The sequence below is a fragment of the Siphateles boraxobius genome, unplaced genomic scaffold (assembly GCF_051911475.1).
Source record: "Siphateles boraxobius isolate OS27281-9 unplaced genomic scaffold, OSU_SipBor_1 12, whole genome shotgun sequence".
NCBI classification, from domain to species: domain Eukaryota; kingdom Metazoa; phylum Chordata; class Actinopteri; order Cypriniformes; family Leuciscidae; genus Siphateles; species Siphateles boraxobius.
Genome location: NW_027508722.1, coordinates 20,149,406 through 20,171,043, shown reverse-complemented (window position 1 = coordinate 20,171,043; position 21,638 = coordinate 20,149,406). Strand labels below are relative to the sequence as shown.

The 21,638-nt window shown below is 37.9% G+C and overlaps 1 protein-coding gene across 1 annotated transcript; it reads left to right on the top strand.

Annotated features, from left to right (window-relative positions):
• The first annotated feature begins 1,238 nt into the window (after window positions 1-1,238).
• On the top strand, window positions 1,239-21,531 carry LOC143728431 (uncharacterized). Its single transcript, XM_077219355.1, has 4 exons — window positions 1,239-1,411; window positions 3,496-3,599; window positions 6,392-6,584; window positions 21,224-21,531. The coding sequence occupies exons 1-4, from the start codon at window positions 1,239-1,241 to the stop codon at window positions 21,429-21,431; spliced, it is 678 nt and encodes a 225-aa protein (XP_077075470.1). The 3' UTR covers window positions 21,432-21,531.
• Window positions 21,532-21,638: the final 107 nt, after the last annotated feature.

Sequence of the window (21,638 nt, the reverse complement as noted above, 5' to 3'; positions counted from 1 at the left end):
TTTTCTGCTTCTGCATATTATAGAGCCAATTGGATCAATTATGCAGTGATAATTGTGTGGGTGTGTTGGTATGGATGATTTATGGCTTTGATTTTCTAGCCATTTTAGAGTTCAACTTGTTTCATAAAATATATATTTTATATAAAATAATGTTCATAAATAATTTTCATAAACTTAAACCTATATAACTTTTTTTTTAATCTGAGGTCGCTTCGTGCCATTCACATCCATCATGCAGCCCACAAGCTCTTACGACAGCCTACGCTTCCAGGGAGAGTGGTGTCTCCATCCCCAGGTGGTCCAGCTGATATGGGACTTCTTCGGAGCCGCTCAGATAGATCTGTTTGCCTCTCCGGACTCGACCCCTTGCCAGTTGTTTTATTCCTCTGAGGAAGGACCTGCTTTCTCAGAGACGGGGCACTCTATGGCACCCGTGTCCAGACCTCTGGAAACTCCATGTCTGGTCCCTGGACGGGACGCAGAGGTTCTAGTTGACCTACCCCAGGCGGTGTTAGACATCATCACTTCTGCTAGAGCCCCCTCAACGAGGTGCCTCTATACTCTGAAGTGGAACCTGTTCGTGGAATGGTGTTCTTCCCACCGGGAAGACCCCCGAAGATGTCCGATCAGAGTGGTGCTTTCTTTCCTGGAAAATGGGTTGGAGCGAAAGCTGTCTCCCTCCACCCTCAAAGTGTATGTTGCCACTAATTGCCGCACATCACGATGCAGTTGAAGGTAAGTCATTAAGAAAGCATGACCTGATCGTCAGGTTCCTGAGACTAAATCCGCCTCGCCCGCCCTCTATACCCTCTTGGGACCTGTCTCTGGTGCTCAGCGAACTGCAGAGACCTCCCGTTGAACCATTGTAGTCAGCTGAGTTAAAGATACGATCACTAAAAACAGTGCTCCTGACTCCTCTGGCTTCCATCCAGAGGGTAGGGGACCTGCAAGCATTTTCGGTCGACGAATCGTGCCTAGAATTTGGGCCAGCCAACTCTCACGTTGTCCTGAGACCCCGGCTTGGATATGTGCCCAAGGTTCCTATCACTCCCTTCAGGGACCAGATAGTGAACCTGCAAGCTCTGCCTTCGGAGGAGGCGGACCCAGCCCTAGCTTTTCTCTGTCCCTTCCGCTCTTTGCGGCAATACGTGGACAGAATGCAAAGCTTCAGGACCTCAGATTAGCTCTTCGTCTGTTACAGAGGCTAGCAGAAGGGAAAGGCTGTCTCCAAGTAGAGGATGGCCCACGGGATAGTGGATGCCATCGCCTTGGCTTACAAAGCCCAAGGCGTGCCTTGCCCGTTCGGGTTGCGAGCACGCTCAACTAGAAGTGTTGCTTCCTCCTGGGCGCTGGCTCAAGGCTTCTTGCTGACAGATATGTGTAGAGCTACGAGCTGGGCGACACCTAACACGTTTGCTAGATTCCATAGTCTCCGTATAGAGCCGGTATATTCCCGTATACTCGCCCCCAGTGGTCAGTAGCGCGAGGAACACGTTCTTAGTGTCAGCTTGCAACGCCACTCCCGGCCCCATATACAGATACGTGCAGCTATTTGCTCCAGTTGTGTTCCCCAGAAATGGCTAACCCTGTGAGTTCATCCGTCACCCCTGTGGCAGTCAGACGTTGCGGAGCATCTGACGCCAGGCCTACACTCATATGCATTGTGGAACCTGTGTTAGGCTGGGTGTCCATATGTAGTGGTCCCTGCGGCGACCCCATATGTGTATTCCTCCACGATCAGCTCCTCTGCGGATGAGCCGTGTCTTGTCTCTGCTGGTGTTCTTTCCCCCCTATAACTAGGCTGGAACCAGCCCAGAGACTGCCATATGTTGTTCTACCCTGCTTGGCTAGTCCATACTGTATGTGTATCTGTCACAGTCCCCAAGGGCACGCTTTCCCAGCGTTATCCAATAAGTCACACTGATACCCCTTTTCCACCAACAAGAACCGGGTGCTGGTTCAGAGCCAGAGCCAAAGCTGGTTCAGAGTGGGTTCGACTGACGAGCTTAATAAGAACCGATTTGCCTTTCCACCGGCTAGAGAGCCACAACAGAGCCAGATCTTACGTCACTGTATACGTCTCATGTTGCCCAGCAACGCTAGTGCGATAGCGCCAAACAGTACGCCAGGCTTGTTCGAGATGCATCGGCTTCTCGCAGATCGATCTCCGCATGACATCAAAGCACTGCGATAGCGATCTAAAAGCACAAGGAGTCGTATGTTCTCCAAACACTCCCGCAGCTCCGATCGGTCCGCGCCACTCCGATGCATCTCGAACAAGCCATCAACAATAACGGACGTTGCAATACTATGGATGCTCATGGGTTTACAAAATACATCGGAGTCCAACGCGTTTGTGCAGCTCGCCGTAACTTACATAGACGGATATTTATAATCGAGCTGCTATTAGCTCGACTAGCTGCTATTTAAAAATGGCGGTCACAAGTTTCTATTCGTCTTGTTGGTCACGGTAACCCCGCCCCCAGCCCCTGACGCAAGTGGTTCTTACTTGGCTCTGTTCTAGACCAGCAATGATTTGGTGCTACTTAAGAACCACTTTTCCTGGTTCGGAGCTGGTGCTTTGCATGTGGAAAACCAAAGAACCGAATTGAAACTAGGCTCTGGCTCCGAACCAGCACCAGCTCTGCCTTGGTGGAAAAGGGGTATGAGTGGGTCTTGCAGAACAGCAGTGACTGACCTTCTCTGCTTAGAGCTCCTACTTTCTGCCCAACACTGCGTTCAGGCCAGGAGGCTCAAGCAGAGCGCTGGAAGGGCCAGCAGTCGTGGTGTTTTGGTAGATATCCCCATTCGTCAGTCTAGACTTACTCGTAGTTACTGACGAAGGGGAACGTCTCAGTTACGTATGGTAATCCTTGTTCCTCGAGGGGGGAACGGAGACGTAAGTCCCCTCGCCACAGTTGCTGAGCTTTCGCTGTATGACCGAGTCACAGGTCGGGCTCCTCAGCAGAAAAACAAGGATGCGAGGCACCTGCTGCTCATTATATGCTCGCGCCACAATGCACAGCAGCTGATGCAATTATCGCATGCCAATGTGCATTGGCTTGTTTAGTTACTCTCAAAGTAGATAGGCTATCGCAAGCGATCCCCATTCGTCAGTCTAGACTTGGGTCTCCGTTCCCTCCTCGGGGTACAAGGGTTACTATACGTATCTAAGACGTTTTCTTGATTACTTCATAATCACAATGTTTCAAGTTTAGACATCTGTTTAGTTTTATTTCCCATATTTGTTATTTTTACACTAACACAACCAAAGTCACGAGTTTTAGCCAAAGGGGAAACAAACATTTCAAGTTCGAAAGCATATGAATGTTGTTCCTGCAAGAAAAACAAATGTTAGTTATGATTAGTAAAAAAAAATCCATCACATCCCCCAACAAGCTACGCCCATGATCTGGTCTCTTACTTCTGCATTAAATTTATAGTAACTGAAAATAGCTTTGCGAAAGTGAAGTGATGTGGCCTTTGCTCATATAGAGTTCAGCTGTCCTGCAGTGAGCATCTGTATATGATGGGGAGTTTTCAGCCTTCATATTTCCAACTTCTATATCTTCTAATAGCAGCTTTATTAGAATGCAAAGGTAAGTGTCATTGTATGAAATCAAATTCCTTGTACCAACATACAAACTAGATATACGCAAAATATAAATGCCCTTTGGGTGAGTAAACGTGGCAGTATGACATGTGTATGATCAGTGTCAAGTCAAGTGTGTTTTATAACACTTTTCACAGTGGACATTGTTTCAAAAGTAACTTTATAGAAAAATACTGCAGTATTAGTAATAATTTGGAAATTGTTGTTTATATATGCATGTACGTATGTATGTATGTATGTATGTATGTATGTATGTATGTATGTATGTATGTATGTATGTATGTATGTATGTATGTATGTATGTATGTATGTATGTATGTATGTATGTATGTATGTATGTATGTATGTATGTATGTATGTATGTATGTATGTATGTATGTATGTATGTATGTATGTATGTATGTATGTATGTGTATACAACCATATACAACCTTACATTCTTTTTGTGGTGTATACAACCATTTCCTATTTGAAAGCAAGAAGAATAGCATCTATTCCATAATGTGACTTAACCCCTACTTTCAATTCTTTTACTTCAATGAAAGGTTAGTTTTTTTGCAATTTTATTTAATGAAAGATCAAAAGGATAAACAATGCAGATTTATTTCTACAGCCATGTTTGATCATATTTACCAGGGATGCCAATAATTCTGACCACATACACTGACATTCAAAATAATTTCAGAAAATACTGACTGTAGTTCATTGGGTTTAGTGTTAATTCTGTCACCTATTTTTAATTTAGTCTTAGTCTTGTGCCAGATGTCCTTATAGTTTTAGTCATATTTAGTCATTAACAAATCTTTTTTGTTAGTCAAGTTTTAGTCGACTAAAAGTCTCATTTAAGTCTAGTTTTAGTCAAAAGAAAACTCATATCTTAGTCAAGTTTTAGTCAAAACAGTTTAGTCTTTTTCTTTAAATTAATTATTTCTGAGATTATTTCTGATAACCGTTTCAGTCAAATAGTGTTTCACACTTCTCAAATATTGGTTAAATGTCATAATTACCTGACAAAATACACTTGTTGAATGTTTTTTGTTGAATGCAACTTTGTTAAACGTGTCTGGTTTTCTGAAGTTGTTCTAAAAAAATGTTTTTTATTTTGAACACAATTCAACAGCTGGGGCCCAACAGACTCCGATTGACAAGTTACAAAGGTTTTTAAAACTGTTTTTGGTTGCCTTGTCTCATTTTTATGTTCAGAGCAGAAATAAAATAAGTACCCATGAAAACTGAAAAGAATAGGCCTACTGTACTGTAGGCCTGAAATACAATTCTAGGTTGGTCTTGAGAAATAACAAACAAATGAGATTTAACAAGGCTTAACAATTAATATTTCTGCTAGGTAACTGGTTGATTTACAGCGTACCTGTAGATGTTTTTCCCCGATAATTTTTTGTCCGCAGTGCTTCCCGTCAGTTATGATGACACATGATTTTGACCACTTATTAAAGCTACACTGTGTAACTTTTTTAGTTTATTCTTAGCTAAAAACACTTAGTTCTTTCAAAAATATATGTGCTCATTAATGTATATTTACTTCGTTCAAGTAATAAAGTATTCTCGTGAGTGTATAATATGCCATTGAAAATACATACGGGTGGGGGGTTCTAATGTCAGTCGCCATGTTGCCCCTCCATCTTGAAAGTACATTAGCCAAAGAGGGACATACCCGTTAATTCAAGCTTCGCCTTTCGCGTTTTAACACTCGATGGCACCGTGTCGAATCTCAAGAGGGGGATTGCTTGAGACTGATATATAAAAACCTGAAAGCCTTTTTGAAAGTCTGTTGCTGATGGAGGATCACTCTTATTCTCGAGGATATACGTATCAGAGTCGCCAAGGAAGCGAAAAAGAGAATTAAGACGGCAACGCAACAGGCAAATCAACAAGACAAAAGTAAATATTGGAGTGGCCTTTCCAAGATGGAAAGAGCTCATGACGAGCAACGATTTTAAAAAGGATGCCGACGTTGCCTGCTTTCTTCTCGACAGGTAACGTTAATTAAGCCTGTTTGTGTATATTGGAAGTTGCTTGGCTAATTATATCATGGTGTGCTGTGCATAACGCTAGAACGACATCTAGGATAGGTTTCCTCGCGTCAATGATGAAAAGTATTGTTTACCTTGTAACATAAATCCGTGTTCTATGACGGATAACATGTGATTAATATTTGAATGGCGCTATAATTTGTAGGCTATAAGTTATATGTAGGCACTTTAAATTTTAGTTATTTTTCATTTATTTTACTTTATACACAATTAACGTAGCCTAATGTGATAATGCAGTTGTAATGCTGCATTCCAATCTTGGACTACATTGGCCACCGTAGGAGTTAAAACGAAATCGGAATTGAGAGGAACAGAAACTAATATTCACTGGATGGTCATATACCTTTTCACCGCTAGATGGGGGTAAAAATCACACAGTGTAGCTTTAAAGACAGGCTTTCTTCAAAACAAAACTTAAAGCTACACTGTGTGATTTTTACCCCCATCTACCATCCAGTGACCATCCGTCTCGTCTTAGTCATGAAAAAAAAAAGGTCGTTGACGAACATATTTAGTCTCGTGTCGTCTGACGTAATTAACACTAATTGGGTTGTGGATTGTCTTTCTCATTTCGTAAAATGTATTAATACATTTAGAGGAAGAAACACTTGGTAGAAAGTAAATGCTGTTTATTTCTATAAACGGTGTGGTTTCCATGTCTCGGCTCTCTCAGTAGGCTACGTCTCAGCTCTCAGTATGTCTTGTTTTGCTCTTTATTTCCTTTTAGTGGCGACACAGAGACCCTGCAAGCAGGTCCATCGGTTGAACATAAACTATGTTCAGGGTGACAGTATGTCTATTTCTTGCCTAACCACAACCCACCCGCTGGAGTCTCTGACAGTGAAACTACGCAAGACAAACCCGGTTCAACACATCCTAAACTATTCAGACAACTCTCCAGCATTAGAGCATCAGAGATGGTCTGTGAGAAATGATACTGGAAATGTTACACTTGACCTGAAAGACATCAGTTTATCTGATCAAGGTCATTATGAATGTCAAGTCTACAAAGATTGGGACTGCCTTAATGCAACTCTTTTTAACCTGAAGGTCAAAGGTGAGAATGCTAATTTCTGAAACAAGCAAATAACTGCAGGAAACCTGTTGTAATAAACATTTTGCTCTGGTTTCAGAGTGTAAAACTTTGGATCCTGTCCATGCGACTCCAGACTCTTCAGTGTTGCTGCCATGCTCTGAACATCCTCTACAATACAGAACTGATCAAGTAACTTGGAGAATCTTTCATGGTCACCAATTAACAGAAATAGACCAATATCGCTCTCCACACAAGCCCTTAAACAGCACAGAGAGAGACCCGAGGCCTCTGTATGAGAGAGCGAGAATACTAGGGAATGGATCTCTGCTTATAAGGGAAGTAGTAAACACTGATGGATCATGGTATCGGTGCAGAGTGAGTGAAAAAACCTGCTATGAGGTGAAGCTGGTCATGAAAGGTGTGTTTCCAATGCAATATTTCCAACCCTTTGACAGACATTGATTACATTTTAATTGAAGTTGTGCTATTAGATGTGAGTTGGGTTTTGGGCCAGTCAAACATATTTTGTATTGATAATGGCTATAAATAGGTTGGTAAAATACTGTGTATAAGTATGTTGTGGTGATTATTGTCAGGGTTGTCACCAATCAAAAGATTTTTGCCAGCTGAGCTGATGGTTATCTTCACCTTTAGCTACAAGTGAGCACCAGTAGCGTGAGTCGCATTGGAGTGACGTCAACTCCCCTCTTCGTTTGATTGGCTAGAGGAGGAGCTGTCAATCTAGAACTAGTGGACCAATGGTGACGCTTAAGCCCGCCCTAATTTACATGAAACTCGAACTGCAACATTTGGAAGCGCAAGCGCAGAACATGGAAAGAAGAGCAAAGAGAACAACAGCACAAGCTTACAAAAAAATAAATTAGGAGCAGAAAACGAAAGACAGCACAAAGTACAGAGTATTTAAACCAAGGGAAAACATCACTTTAAAGAAAGCATGAACACAAGTTTAAGTTTTGTAAAAAATATTTTTTAATGTGTTTAAAGTTTTTTTTCATGCTTGTTATTTTTTGATTCACGCTTATTATATTTTGATCCGTGGCCGCATACATTTGGCGGGAATTTGATCCCATACATATTTCCTCAAAACTCACTAGAAGACATCATTTGAGGGGTCTTTTTTTTATCTCCGGGGAGCAAACCCCCCAAGAATTGCTTTTTCACAAAGTACAATTTAAGTATAGACTAAACAGACTGTTGATAGTAATTACACAGAGAAAGGGTCTTCAATTCACAAATTAAGAACCACACCATCCAAAAACCAAGCTACATCTCTGATTTGACTCCCACTCCGTGTATTGCGGTGTAGAGAACAAAACACATTCAATGAAAACCGTAGCATTTAAAATTATGAATAGCCTAATATCCATGGCCCCCCTCCTGAAACCTCATGCCACCCCTTTGCCACCCCATGTGGTAGTATGGTTTTTCATAGTTTGCTCCTTAATCACATTAACGATTGCTCAGGTTTCACATATCTCCAAGTAATTGTGTTGATTGGACACTGACTACCATAGACTATAATGGAAAATTGGTTTCTGTATGCAGTATATGAGAGAGTTCAGGTCTTATTAAAATCTAAAAATACACCAAATCAATTTCATGAAATAGGCAATAGGCTTCTTGAAAAGGTATTACTTTTACTAGTAATTAGAATGCTATTTCAGTGCACTTCTAACTTTTGGGAGTTGATCAAAACAGTTCTCTTTTGTATATATAATAACAATGAGATATTCTGTAGCCTACTGATTATCAGTTTGTCACATGTTTAGACCTTGTATGTGTGTTGCACAACACATGTTGCACTTGACGATCACGGTTGGGATTGATATGGTAGTGGACAATGATGGTCATAGAAGAAGTGAAGGAGCAGTACCCCCCAATTATGGTGGGGTAATTCGCACTCTGCTGACACCCCAGTCTATCTTGTTTAATGTCTGTGTGAGCACACAGCTCTTTGTTTGGTTACGTGTGCCATGTGCTCTTCTATCTTGTAAAAAGTTACCCTTTTTTTTGTTGTTGTTGTCTGCTATTGCCTGCGTTTCTTTTCCCCAATAGACTGTTTTTTCTTTCCTCTGTCTGTGTGTGTGTGTGTGTGTGTGTGTGTGTGTGTGTGTGTGTGTGTGTGTGTGTGTGTGTGTGTGTGTGTGTGTGTGTGTGTGTGTGTGTGTGTGTGTGTGTGTGTGTGTGTGTGCGTGCGTGCGTGTGCATGTGTCTGTGCGCGTGTGCATGCGTGTGTTTAAAAATATATTTTAAATTATATAACATACAGACGTGTTTCACATTCTTTTTGTGACAAGAAAACATCCCTACAACTTCTGAAAGTGAACAGCAGCGTTTTACTGTAGCATAAGTGTTATTTTAACATCAGTGTAAACCACAGGGTTTAGGGTTTCAGGTTGGCCAACATTAGGATTATTTGACAACAGAAACTGAATAATCAAATGTAAAAATAAAACTGCTTAGTTTTCACTGTATGAATTATATATATATATATATAGATAGGCCTAGTTATTAAAGCTACAAAAGTTATACAGCCAAGTTCAGTGAGTGATTTTCTCTTTGTCTTTTGTTCATGACCCCAGTTATTGCAAGGCATTGGGATATGCATATTGCGATATATATTTGCGATATTTCGATAATTTCAATATATTATGCAGCCCTAATGAAAATAATGTCGAAGTCAATTAGAATAAAATCAAATGTTTACAATTTATTATGTCAGGTAAATGTATCATGCCAATTTCATAATCAGTTCAAAGATAATAAATACAAAACATTAAATGCTCTGGAATAAAGAGAGTGCCTATAGGCTAGGGGTGTCCCCGACTAAGGATTTTCATAGTCGAATCAGAATCGTCAAGTCTTCCCTAGTCGACTAGTAGTCGAATCGTGTGTGCGGGGTTGGGGAGGGGGCGGGGCTTTAACATTTTAAAGCCGCGATGTACAGAACATTAGGCTACACAAAGATATAGAAAAAATTTAGAGAAACATTTTGGATCAATGCAACTAAGAAATAACATAAATAACTGCAGAAAGGCCACACTGCAGACACGATTTGTATTTCACATGCAAATCAAATTAAATCGGCTAAATTGCCTGTGCGAGCAGGCTCTATACCTACAGAGCGCAACATCGATGCACCGAAAAATAATCAACAATTCATTTACAGAATTAAATTAGAACAGAATATACCTTTCTAAAACAAAACAAAACAAAAAAAGAAATAAGTCTGAATCAAGTCACAAGATGCAGAACAAATGTGTGCAAAAAGTGCAGGGGAACATATATTCAAAACACAAGCCACAAATAGTTAAATTAGATTACCCTGAGTGATCAATAAATAAATAAAAAATAAAGATATTATTAAAATATCGAAAGTATAGCCAGAATGGTCAACTTTAACTGCAGAAACAACAATAAACGCTGAACTCGAGTGACTGTTTATCTAAACATCACAGCATCCAAAAATCAAATTAGAACCGGCTGAAATGTTTTTAATCACTTGTACCGTAACGTTACCTGATCGAGAGAGAAAATCTAGCCTTTCACTCTGTCTGTGTCTCTGTGTCCGTTTCAGTCTTTTCAAATTGTGTGAGCGGATAAAATACATTCTAAAACGCTTAACATGAAAAACGTTTAACGGCTTATTGTCCTAAGACAGTTATATTAAAAGATCAAATTCTATACACACCTTATTAATAAAGCATAGCCTACTGTGTAGCCTACAGAAAAGCAGATGAGCCCAGAATAGGAACGCAACGCGTTTAATTAAACGCTAATTTTCCTCCCATTTATTATAAAGAAAACGCTTTACGTGACTTTCTATAGGAGGAACACGCGTTCATATTCTGGGTTCATCTGCTTATCTGCACATTGTATGGTTTCTTAATGAGGTAGCCCACTATACATTAATTAAGCCAGAAGTGCCCTAGTTTTAAAAGCTTTTTTTCACGTTAAGCATTTTAGAATGTCCAGAGGAAAACCAACTTGTTAACGCTGGCCTGCAGAAGTGCGATCATGGTTTTCCTGATGCTAAATCCAGTCTGGGAGAATATCCTTTCTGATGGTGTGCATGATCCACACTTCAGATTTTCTTATCCCAGACATTTTTAAAGATTTAAATCCCTGCCGCCAAAACGTTCCTCTCTTGGTCACGGATCGAAAGTGAAACTTAAATCACGGGGTGTTTGGATTTATTCATGCACGTTAAAAATATTTATTTAAAGCTTCTTCCTTTGCACATTTGTATTGACAGCATTATCATAATAGGCTCCTATATTAACATATTGAAAGAAAACCAGTAGTTCTATGTGAAATCAGACATTGAGCAGCCTTATAACCTCCTCGAAGATTCGACTGTGAGATTGGTAGTCGAATCAGGCTCCTCCTATCGATGCATCGAATCTTCGACTGTTTGGGGTCGCCCCTACTATAGGCATGCATGAATTTGCATTAATCACCATCCCAGACTTACTGGGGACAGAAGTTGATTTACATGGGGGCACACCCACAGCAGTACCTTGCTGAGTACTTGAGTACTTCTGTTGAGTACCTTGAGTACTTCTGTGGGAATGAGACCTTTGTACCAGTCCACTGAGACATTTCAAATGATACCAAACATGTTTAATACGGTATGAATGGTTCATATTAAACCATAGATTTTGGGTGAATTCAGGTAGGGATGGGTGAAGGGAGTGATGTGTAAATTGGGAGGTGATCGACTCAAGTTTGATCGTGTCTGGAATGGGGATGGTAAAATAGTAAGAGAGTTAAAATGTTAATTTCCTTTATTTTCTTTGAGAGTAGCCCTCTCTTCCAGTTTTTCCAGTCTTACAACAGCATGAGTTCACAGTGTGTCTTTGGTAATATGCTGTAATAATTGTGAATGTGTGCATGTTTAAACAAGCTTGTACAAAGTTAATGTTTTATATTAGCTGGAAAATGTGGCTTGAATTGAATTTTGAATTTATTATTAAAGCCTCTTGAGATTTTCAAGAGGGTCCTATTATGTCTATTATGGCTTAACATTTGTATTTTTGTCTAAATATGTTCTAAAATGTGATACTGTGGAAATAATGTTTGTACTTTGATTATAGGTGAAGATAAGTTTTATTCAACTGCAACGTTGGAAACACTTTCCACAACATTGTTAGCCACAAGTAAGAAAAGAATCTATATGTGTGTGATTAAAAAATAACCTAATCATACTGACTGATTTAAGTTTATTTTTTCTCTAGTGATCACAGATGTTACAACCTCAGCTGACAGTCCTGTTGTCCAGACTGAAGGCAACATTGATGCGAGTGCAGTAACAGCTAATCTGACAGCAGTAGTGATAGTCACAATAGTGTGTCTGTGTGTCCTCATTACACTGATTGTCTGTGTGATTCTTTATTTCAAAAAACGAAGGAGCAATATCAACAGCAAAAGTAAGTCCACAACTGGGGTCCTGAAAAGTTGAACACTGTTGAATTGTTCTTTAACATAATGTCAAACTAGCTTATTGGAAAGAAGAGATCCTAAACATAAAGTACTGTGGTCCAATCCAATCAGAAACCTAGATCTGCTAACACTGTTTTTGATGTTTTTATTGCAACTGTAAAATTTGCTGTTACTGCAACCAATGTAAATGTATTTAGGATTTGAATGTTCTTCTGAGTGTGTTGAAATTAATTTTGAAATACAGCCCATATCATGCTATCATGGTGATGAGAGCCCTCATGTTGAAAAGAAAGACTTTAATGTAACTTTTATGCCAAATCATGATAGAAGTTGATCACATGGTAAAGTACTTACTTTTGTATCTTGTAGTTGAATTGAACTGCTGGTCTTCTGTATCTTATTCTGAAATTTCAGAAGGTAAGTGATGTTTATGGTAAGTCCTTACAAAATATATACAACAAATGTACTTGTTCAAGTGTTTTAATAAAAGTCTTTCTCTTGCAGGGTTTGATGCCCCATTAAATTCTTTATTTGAATACAGTAACATACTGTAATCATGACCTTGCAACTATTGCAACACACGATGACTGACATAATTTTGCAAACCACATCACAATATATGCTATGTGCACTGCCATATATACATATTTTTTATATATTTTTCAAACTTTTATTTACTCACTTCATAACTTGGCCACACATATAAATGCAGTATACACATATCTGCAAATATGCACATGATTCAAAGAATGCATTAACAATGGTTTTTGTTTTTGTTTTTTTGGCTAAATGAATTTTTGAACTTTATCTTCAGTTGGTATAAACAAACAGAAGCTTTTGCATGCAAACCAGATGAGATGTATAATGAATTACTGTGTTTTAATGTGCTTTTGTCTGGTGTTATTTTTTTTAATAAGTCTTTGAGAAAGTCTTAATTGAGTCATCTGTCACGAATTATATTAAAGGGGGAGAGCCAGTTATGCACAAATGTTTTGGTTAATACTCTCAGTGTAATGTTTTATAACATGATTTAATATAACTGAACTTTTTAAATATACTTTATCAATTATAAATGCAATTTTTTTTTTATTCTATGATGTTCTTTGAGGTCTACTTATAATGTTAGCAAGAATTTTTCATTAAAAACATTCTAATTTAGAACTAATAGGCTATTGTCTATTCTGTTTTTTTACCTTCTTGTGAAACACTCTTTTGATCACATTGTGATAGGGGTGGCGCTTTCAAGACTTCGAACTAAACACCCACTGCTATGATTGGATAACAGTTTGCATATTAAAATAATATTATACATCCCTGCCATTACAAATGTGGAAATGTTTTGAAAACATCTGATGTTAAAAAATGTAAACCAGTGGATTTCAGACATGTGGTACTTGGAGTTACCACAGTGGACAAAGGATAACTTGTGGTATTTTGTGTTAACAATTGAGGGCTTGAGACGAAGAACCATATAAGTCCATATTTTCAAATTTTGAATAATACATTTTTTTAAATTTGGACTCTGAATATTATATTATTATTATGTTTTTGACTTGAAGATAGACAACAAAAGCTTCACAATTCTAATGAGATAAGATTTTTTAGTATCAATCTTAAAAATAAAAAGTTAGAGTAATTTACATTTCTGGAATGTCGAAGAACAGTATATGTCCGGTTAATGTGGAATAACAGTATAAGTCCAATTCATCATATCACTTTAAACCACTGGAAATTTGATTCCTTTATCTTAGTTTTAATACAGTAAAAGAACCTTCTAGAAAATATTAAGCATTTCTTTCTTTCAATTTCTTTTATTTTTTGCCAACATAAATCACAGAACAAAAACATGGACAATACAGTACGAACAATGAACAATACATAGGCCTACTTATAGTACAGAAAACAAACGTCAGTACAAACAATAAACCGTACATACAATCAACAATACATACAAACAATAAACAACAGTAATAACTGTAAACAATACATATTTACAATACAGACATACATCATCATTTTTCTATGCTATATGGTTCCATAGGTTTACCATTCCTTGTTTATCATTTTATAATACATTTCATAAATCACCCCATTCATTCATTTACTAAATAAATAACTATATATTCCTATTATACAATATAAGATAAGGCATACAAGATAAGCTACAACTACAATTATGATTAATTTTACACAATAAACACAATATATACCCCACCTTACCCTGCACATGACCTACACATACCAGGCTACTCTTCGCATTCTAATGTCCCATAAAATGCTTGGGGCTCCGCTGGCATGTAGGCTAGCATTTTCATAAGATCCCGGTGCTTCTCCTTCTTGACGGGCAGAGGGTCCTCATAAGCACGAGCATATGTGGTGGAGAACAAGGGAGCTGGAGGTTGTTTATTCTTCCTCTGTTTGGTGATCAGCCAGGTCTTCCATCCCTCGTAGAGGCTGTGCCTCCCTTTTGTGTGGACACACCATGGATCAGCAGCTAAAATCATGATTCAACAAGAAATTCAATAAAGATTCTTCTTTCACGCACATATCCCCAACACTGTTAATCTCAGAAAACCAACTCTTTATTTTTTTACAAGCCACTTTCAACCACATCATGGATGTGATTAGCAAGCCAGGTGGACGCTTTAATGATGCATCAGGGAGCTGCCTGAAGTCCGGACATTTCATCTCAATGACTTTGAATGAATGCTGCTGCCTGGCTCCACAGATCATCTCGGCGACATCGCTGGGGGTGTGGAGTGTGGACACCTTACGCCTCTTGTCCAGCGTGGCAAAGGAACGGTCACAGGGACGGAAGGAGTGACCAGACACCATGAACTTCTGCTCTATCTGACTGAAGTACCCTAGATACGAGCAGGGCCATGAGGTTTAGGACTCGCCGGTTGTTGTTCTGTCCACAGCATCGGTCACTATAGATGACGAGCTTCGGTTCCTTTGCCTGGACTAGGGGAGCGAAAGATGTTTCTGCCAACTTCAAAAGATAGCTTGCCACCTCGATGGAACCTCTGTGAGCGATGCCCTCAATTATAGATGAGTGAGAGTACCATTGTTTGTCGTACTGTCATTCTTATATTCATCTTTAATAATTCTCAGTAAAGTGAGTACATATTAAATTATCTGTAACAGACAATAGTGGCAATAGTGATACTATTACTGTCGAATCCAATATAGTCAGCACAGCATCTTTTACCTTCAGGATCTCTGAAAAGCATGCGTTGAACTGTGTCTTGTTTAAAAATTTATCTTCAGTAAAATTAAGTGAACAAACAAACAGTGTCTTACTGACGTGATCTGGAACTTCGTAAAAAAAAGTTCTTCCATGCTTTCTTTATGTTAGTAGAACAAGGAAGACAAAAAAACTGTTTTTTAACATCTTTTAAATCTCAGATGCATTTCTATTATTATTATTATTATTATTATTATTATTATTATTATTATTATTATTATTATTATTATTATCACACCATTACTATCTACATATCATTTTAACAAATAAAACAATTTAAATACAACTTCATTTTTCAGTGAAATTTATAGCCATAGACTTAGACTGTTAAAAAAAATTGCCGCATTTACACCCAATACACCAAACTGTTTTGTTTACCTCTATACTTCTTAAATATGTTTTTATTGCAATAAACAATTTAACAGACTTCTACTTAGATAATTGGGTTCAATCATGACTGAAGTTACTTGTAGTATTATTTCTACTGTTATATTCACTTTATTGTCATTTACTAAAGTACAAAAAAACATTTAATATCTAACTAAAATCAAAATGAAATAGCAGTCGTTTCCAAATAAGTGTGAGAAATATGTCAAGGCAAGGCAAGTTTATTTATATAGCACATTTCATACACAAATTCAATAATTCATTATTCAAAGTGCTTTAGAAGAAATTAAAATAATCAAAATAAATCAGAATAATTAACACAGTTTAGAATAAAAAAGAAAATACAGTACAAACAGTCGAACGCACAGTGGCACAGTGCTCATTCAGTAAATGCACAGCTAAACAGATGTGTTTTGAGTCTGGATTTGAATGTGATACAGTAGGAGCACATCTGATCTCTTCTGGAAGCTGGTTCCAGCTGCGGCTGGTATAATAGCTAAAAGCGGACTCGTCATGCGTGAACCCTTGGTATTTCAATCTGATGTGATCCTAATGATCTGAGTGATCCGTTAGGTTTATATTCAGTGAGCATATCTGCAATGTATTGAGGTACAAGGACATTGAATGATTTATATACCAGTAATGATACTTTAAAATCAATCTGTAACTGGCAGTGTAAAGACCTGAGGACTGGTGTTGTGTGTTCATATTTTCTGGTTCTGCTCAGAATCCTAGCAGCAGCGTTCTGTATGAGCTGCAACTGTCTTATGGTCTTTTTGGGAAGGCCAGTGAAGAGTCCATTACAATAATCCACCCTGCTGGTGATGAAAGCATGCACAAGTTTCTCTAAGTCTTGACTGGAAACAAAACATCTAATTCTTGCAATATTTTTAAGGTGATATTATGCTGATTTAGTTATTGCTTTGACATGACTACTGAAACTAAGGTCTGACTCTACAGTCACACCAAGATTCCTGACTTGATTTTTAGTTGTTTGACCCCTAGACTGAAGGTATGCATTCACCTTGAGAACTTCATCTTTGTTTCCAAATGCAATGACTTCAGTTTTCATGTCTAGGACAAGTTCATGTTAATGCTCATGTTTATGCTTAAGTCTACGTTTATGGTTACTTCACACTGACAGTTGATGTATGCAACGCAGAGCCGGCCAGAGCCTTTTGGGGGCCCTAAGCAGAATCTGATTTGGGGGCCCCATCCCACTACGTGGAGTCACCTGTTCTTGACGATTATTGACACAAATATCATGCAATAATGATACATTATAAATTAAAACAGTGAGGTTATGTATTAATACAAAATATAAACTTAATAAAACATAGATAGCCTACTTAAATAAAAAAGTTTTAACTTTTACTTTACTCTTTTACTAACTCTCTGAAACTTCTTAAAACAAACTGTCTCAAAACAAATCAAATAAATGGAGGGTCCAGGTTTATCCAGTGGAAGTGGGTTGTCGAGGTTTTGTGGCACACTCTACAACCCGGTTCCTCAGAGACGTTGGATTCAGTGGCCAAGAGTTGCGTCGCACAGTAAAGAACTTATCTGAAGCAGCAGAAAGGAGCAGCAACTGGCTGTGGTTGAGACGCAAAGATTCTAGCTGGCTGAGTACAGGCCGCCATGCTACGGTTTCGTAGATTTCTTGAAAACTTGAAAGGTCTGTTGGTTTATTTGTATAGGTTGTATAGTATTTACAGTCATTACATTCCTGTGTATATTGCGTGAATGACGGGTGGTTGGGCAGATATTGTGTTTTGCGGTAGGTGGTATGCCATACGGAACCGTTGGCACTGAAACTGCATATTAACGCACCAGTTGGGCTCGACAGCCTTAGTCAAACGGGTTGGCGCGTATGGTTGGGTTGCGGAGAGATTGTGAGATTGTGATTAGGTCTCAGCAGCAAGAGGGAAGTAGAGGTCAGTAAGCTGGGCTGAGTTGAGTGGGGGTCGGAGGGGGGTGACTCTGGGACGCCAGAGTCACTGTCGAGCCCTCTTGAGGTGTCGTGGGCTAGTCGACGAAACACTGAGGACGGAAGGTGCCCACTTGAAGACCCTAGAGATGTCCCCTACTTAGCTCAATCCAGACGGTTGTCATGGGGGGACCGCACTGTGGTTGCAGCCGTTGTGTGTGCTGACGCGTGTTAACACTAGACAAAAGGAGATTTACATCACCATATGGAAAGAAGCGTAAATGGATGGAGAAGCATAGGTTACTGTAAAGCTATGCCTTAGTTGGTGCTTATCTTGGCGAAAGCCGAGTACAAATCAGCATGAAGTTTTAACATCTACTCTCGTGTAATGGAAATCATTTGCTAAAATAATGACAAAACTGAGAAATCAGAAACATAATAAGAGCAAGGGTTCAACAATGACAATTATTGTTGAAAACTGTAAATATATTATTATTTCTCAACTGTCTCAATACAGTGTAATTGTCCTCAAAATCTTTTATTATTATTATTATTATTGTAACAGACTCCAACAAAGTCTGTTACAATACCGGTAATGATGTAGCGTACTGGCGCTTGTTGTATGTGTGTATGCAATGTATTTTTCCCCTCGTGGCTTGCCGTAGATAGGAATGGGTCAATTGTTGCACAAAACATACCGTAAATAATCATGCAAACATACTTTTATCTTGCTCTTTTTTTCTCCTCCTCTATCATTTTCTTCTTTCTATTTTCGGCACCAGAGGGACATGTTCTTTTTTGTGATGGCTTAACATTACGGTGACTATATGCAGTTGCGCACAAATTGTCTATGCACGCGCGAGGTGTCTAGATTATGCGCATGACTTAAACGCTGGCAGACACAGCAGCAGTTGTAGGCAGGTATATTGATCATGAAATCAGAATTTTCTTGTCTTTAATTATTCATTCATTCATATTAATTCATTCATTTATGTCACTTGTTTAAGTCATCTAAAAAAAATCTTTTTCGATTTTTCAGCTCGATTGGGGGCCCCCTGGTGGCCAAGGGTCCCCAAGCAACCGCTTAGTTCGCTTATGCCTCGGGCCGGCCCTGGGAGATCACGACCCCTGCTGAAAGCTCCATCACACCAACACCAATCGGAGAGGCTCCTTCCCTGAAGAACAGTCGCCTCTCAGTTAAGAATCCAGAGCAGTAATAGTAGAACCACTCGACTCTGAAGCAAAAGGATAATATGCAATGCATCCGCTCCGTATTTATACACGCACTGCGGGTCGGTGCGGCAGATGCAAATCTCTCATACCAATGTGCAATGGCACCTTTAGTTATACTCGAAGTGGATTGGTCTCTTAAGGTGATCCCTAATTTGTCGGTTCAATTCGACGTCGAAGGTGACCGACTGAAAGGGAACTATGTTAAACTCTGACATCTCCCTGTTTGACCATGTACAATAAGCTATGTTAGCAATGTGTGACACTGTTCAGTAATAAGTTCAATAATAATTCATGCTGCTATACACTTGTGCAAAAATAATAGTGTTAGTTTGTCTTGCTTTAACTCTATGACATTTTTCCAATATTCTGAGCAACTTTAAATAATGATTCAGTTTCCTTAGCTTTTATATTGCATTTTTTATTGTGTTTTTATATTTATTATTCATTTTTATTAAATATTTTATCTTGTATTTAATTAACTATTGTATTTTAGTATATGCATTGTTAACTACTTGTGTTGCTTTATTTTAAATAATTTTTCTCCTGAAGATTTATGTATAGCCTATGTATTTTGTATGTATTTGTAAAATAATTTGTATCAAGAAGGCTTATTGATCACATTAAAGTTTTTTTTCTGAGTAAACCTTTTTTTATCAAAAATAAGTTCAGTACTTTGTTAATTCTAGCATAGATAATTGTTGAATTAATTATTTGCACTATTATATTGTTTTAAAATAACAAAATATTGTAGCAAATTGATTGAGATTTGAAATGTGTGCAAATTTGCACGTCTCTGACTTTTGCAAAATCACATTTCCTACTTTGGAATCTTGAAAACAACTGTGTGAAGATAAAAAGTCTTGTGGTTTGTGCTCATATTCAATCGTTTTGCAGTGAGCTTCTTTAGACTGTCAATGCGATGCAATATTTTCACTCTTCATGTTTCCAATTTTTATTTCTAATAGCAACTTTATGTCTAATAACAGCTTTCTAGAGCTGCAACTAAAATATTTAGCTAAAATATTTAATATTTAACTAAATATTTAACTAAAAGTTGAAAATATGATGTTTCCCCATCACATACCAAATCTCACTAAAGGCCTCTAAATTAGCACATTATTAGATCATTTACTTCCGCATTAAATTCAGAGTAACTGAAAACAACTCTGCTAAAGTGACGTGGTCTTTTCTCATATAGAGTTCCTGCAGTGAGCATCTGTATATGATGGGGAGTTTTCAGCCGTCATATTTCCACATTCTATTTGTTCTAATAGCAGATTTATTAGAATGCAATGGTAAGTGCAATTAAATTAAATCAAATTCCTTTAACCAACATACAAACAAAAGATATGCATAATATCAGTGTACTTTGTGTGTGTAAATGTGGCGTAGGTGTGACATGCATATGATCAGTGTCAAGTCAAGTGTGTTTTATTTATATAGCACTTTTCACAGTGGACATTGTTTCAAAGCAGCTTTATAGAAGAAATATTGCCGAAATAATGACTTACATGTTGTCGTTAATGTTTTACATTATATAAATTGCTGTTAACTTTTGAATAAAAATATGTAAATGTTTCCCTTCTTAAAGCAAGAAAATCTTGATGGACAGTTTTAATAAACGTTGGTGTGCAAAGATTAAACTGCATTACTTCAGACAATACATTTTTAAAAAATCTAAGTAACACTTTACAAAAAGGTTCCATTAGTAAACATTAGTTTACATATGCAGCTAACATGAACTTTAACAATAAACAATACTTCATTTATTAATAATATTAATTTGATTTAATAAGTTAATTTTAGTTAATTAATTTCAACATTTAAACACATTCTTAAAATCAAAAAGTACTGTATCTTTTAATCTTATTCATTGGACATGAGCTGACATGAATTAACAATAAACATTTGTATTTTTATTAACTAACATTAACAAAGTTGAAAAACTGTAACAAATGTTGCTCATTGTTAGTTGATGTTAGTTAATGCATTAACTAACATTAACAAATGGGACAAATTTACAAAGTCTATATGAATTTTATATTTTTGTACATTAACTTTCAAAAGGATAATTTCAGGAAATACTGACAGTAGTTCATTGGGTTTTGAAATTTTTGGTTCTCATTTCATACAATGTATTAATATACATTTAGAGGTAAAACCAGTTGGTGAACATTATGCTGTAGTGTTTATTACTGTAAACGCTGTGGTTTCCATGTCTCGGCTCTCTCAGTATGTCTTTTTTTGCTCTTTTATTTCCTTTTAGTGGCGACACAGAGACCCTGCAAGCAGGTACATCAGTTGAACATAAACTATGTTCAGGGCGACAATATGTCTATTTCTTGCCTAACCACAACCCACCCGCTGGAGTCTCTGACAGTGAAACTACGCAAGACAAACCCGGTTCAACACATCTTACAGTATTCAGACAACTCTCCAGCATTAGAGCATCAGAGATGGTCTGTGAGAAATGATACTGGAAATGTTACACTTGACCTGAAAGACATCAGTTTATCTGATCAAGGTCATTATGAATGTCAAGTCTACAAAGATTGGGACTGCCTTAATGCAACTCTTTTTGCCCTGAAGGTCAAAGGTGAGAATGCCAATTTCTAAAAAAACAAGTAAATAATCCTCTTGAAACCTGTTGTAATAAACATATTTCTCTGGCTTCAGAGTGT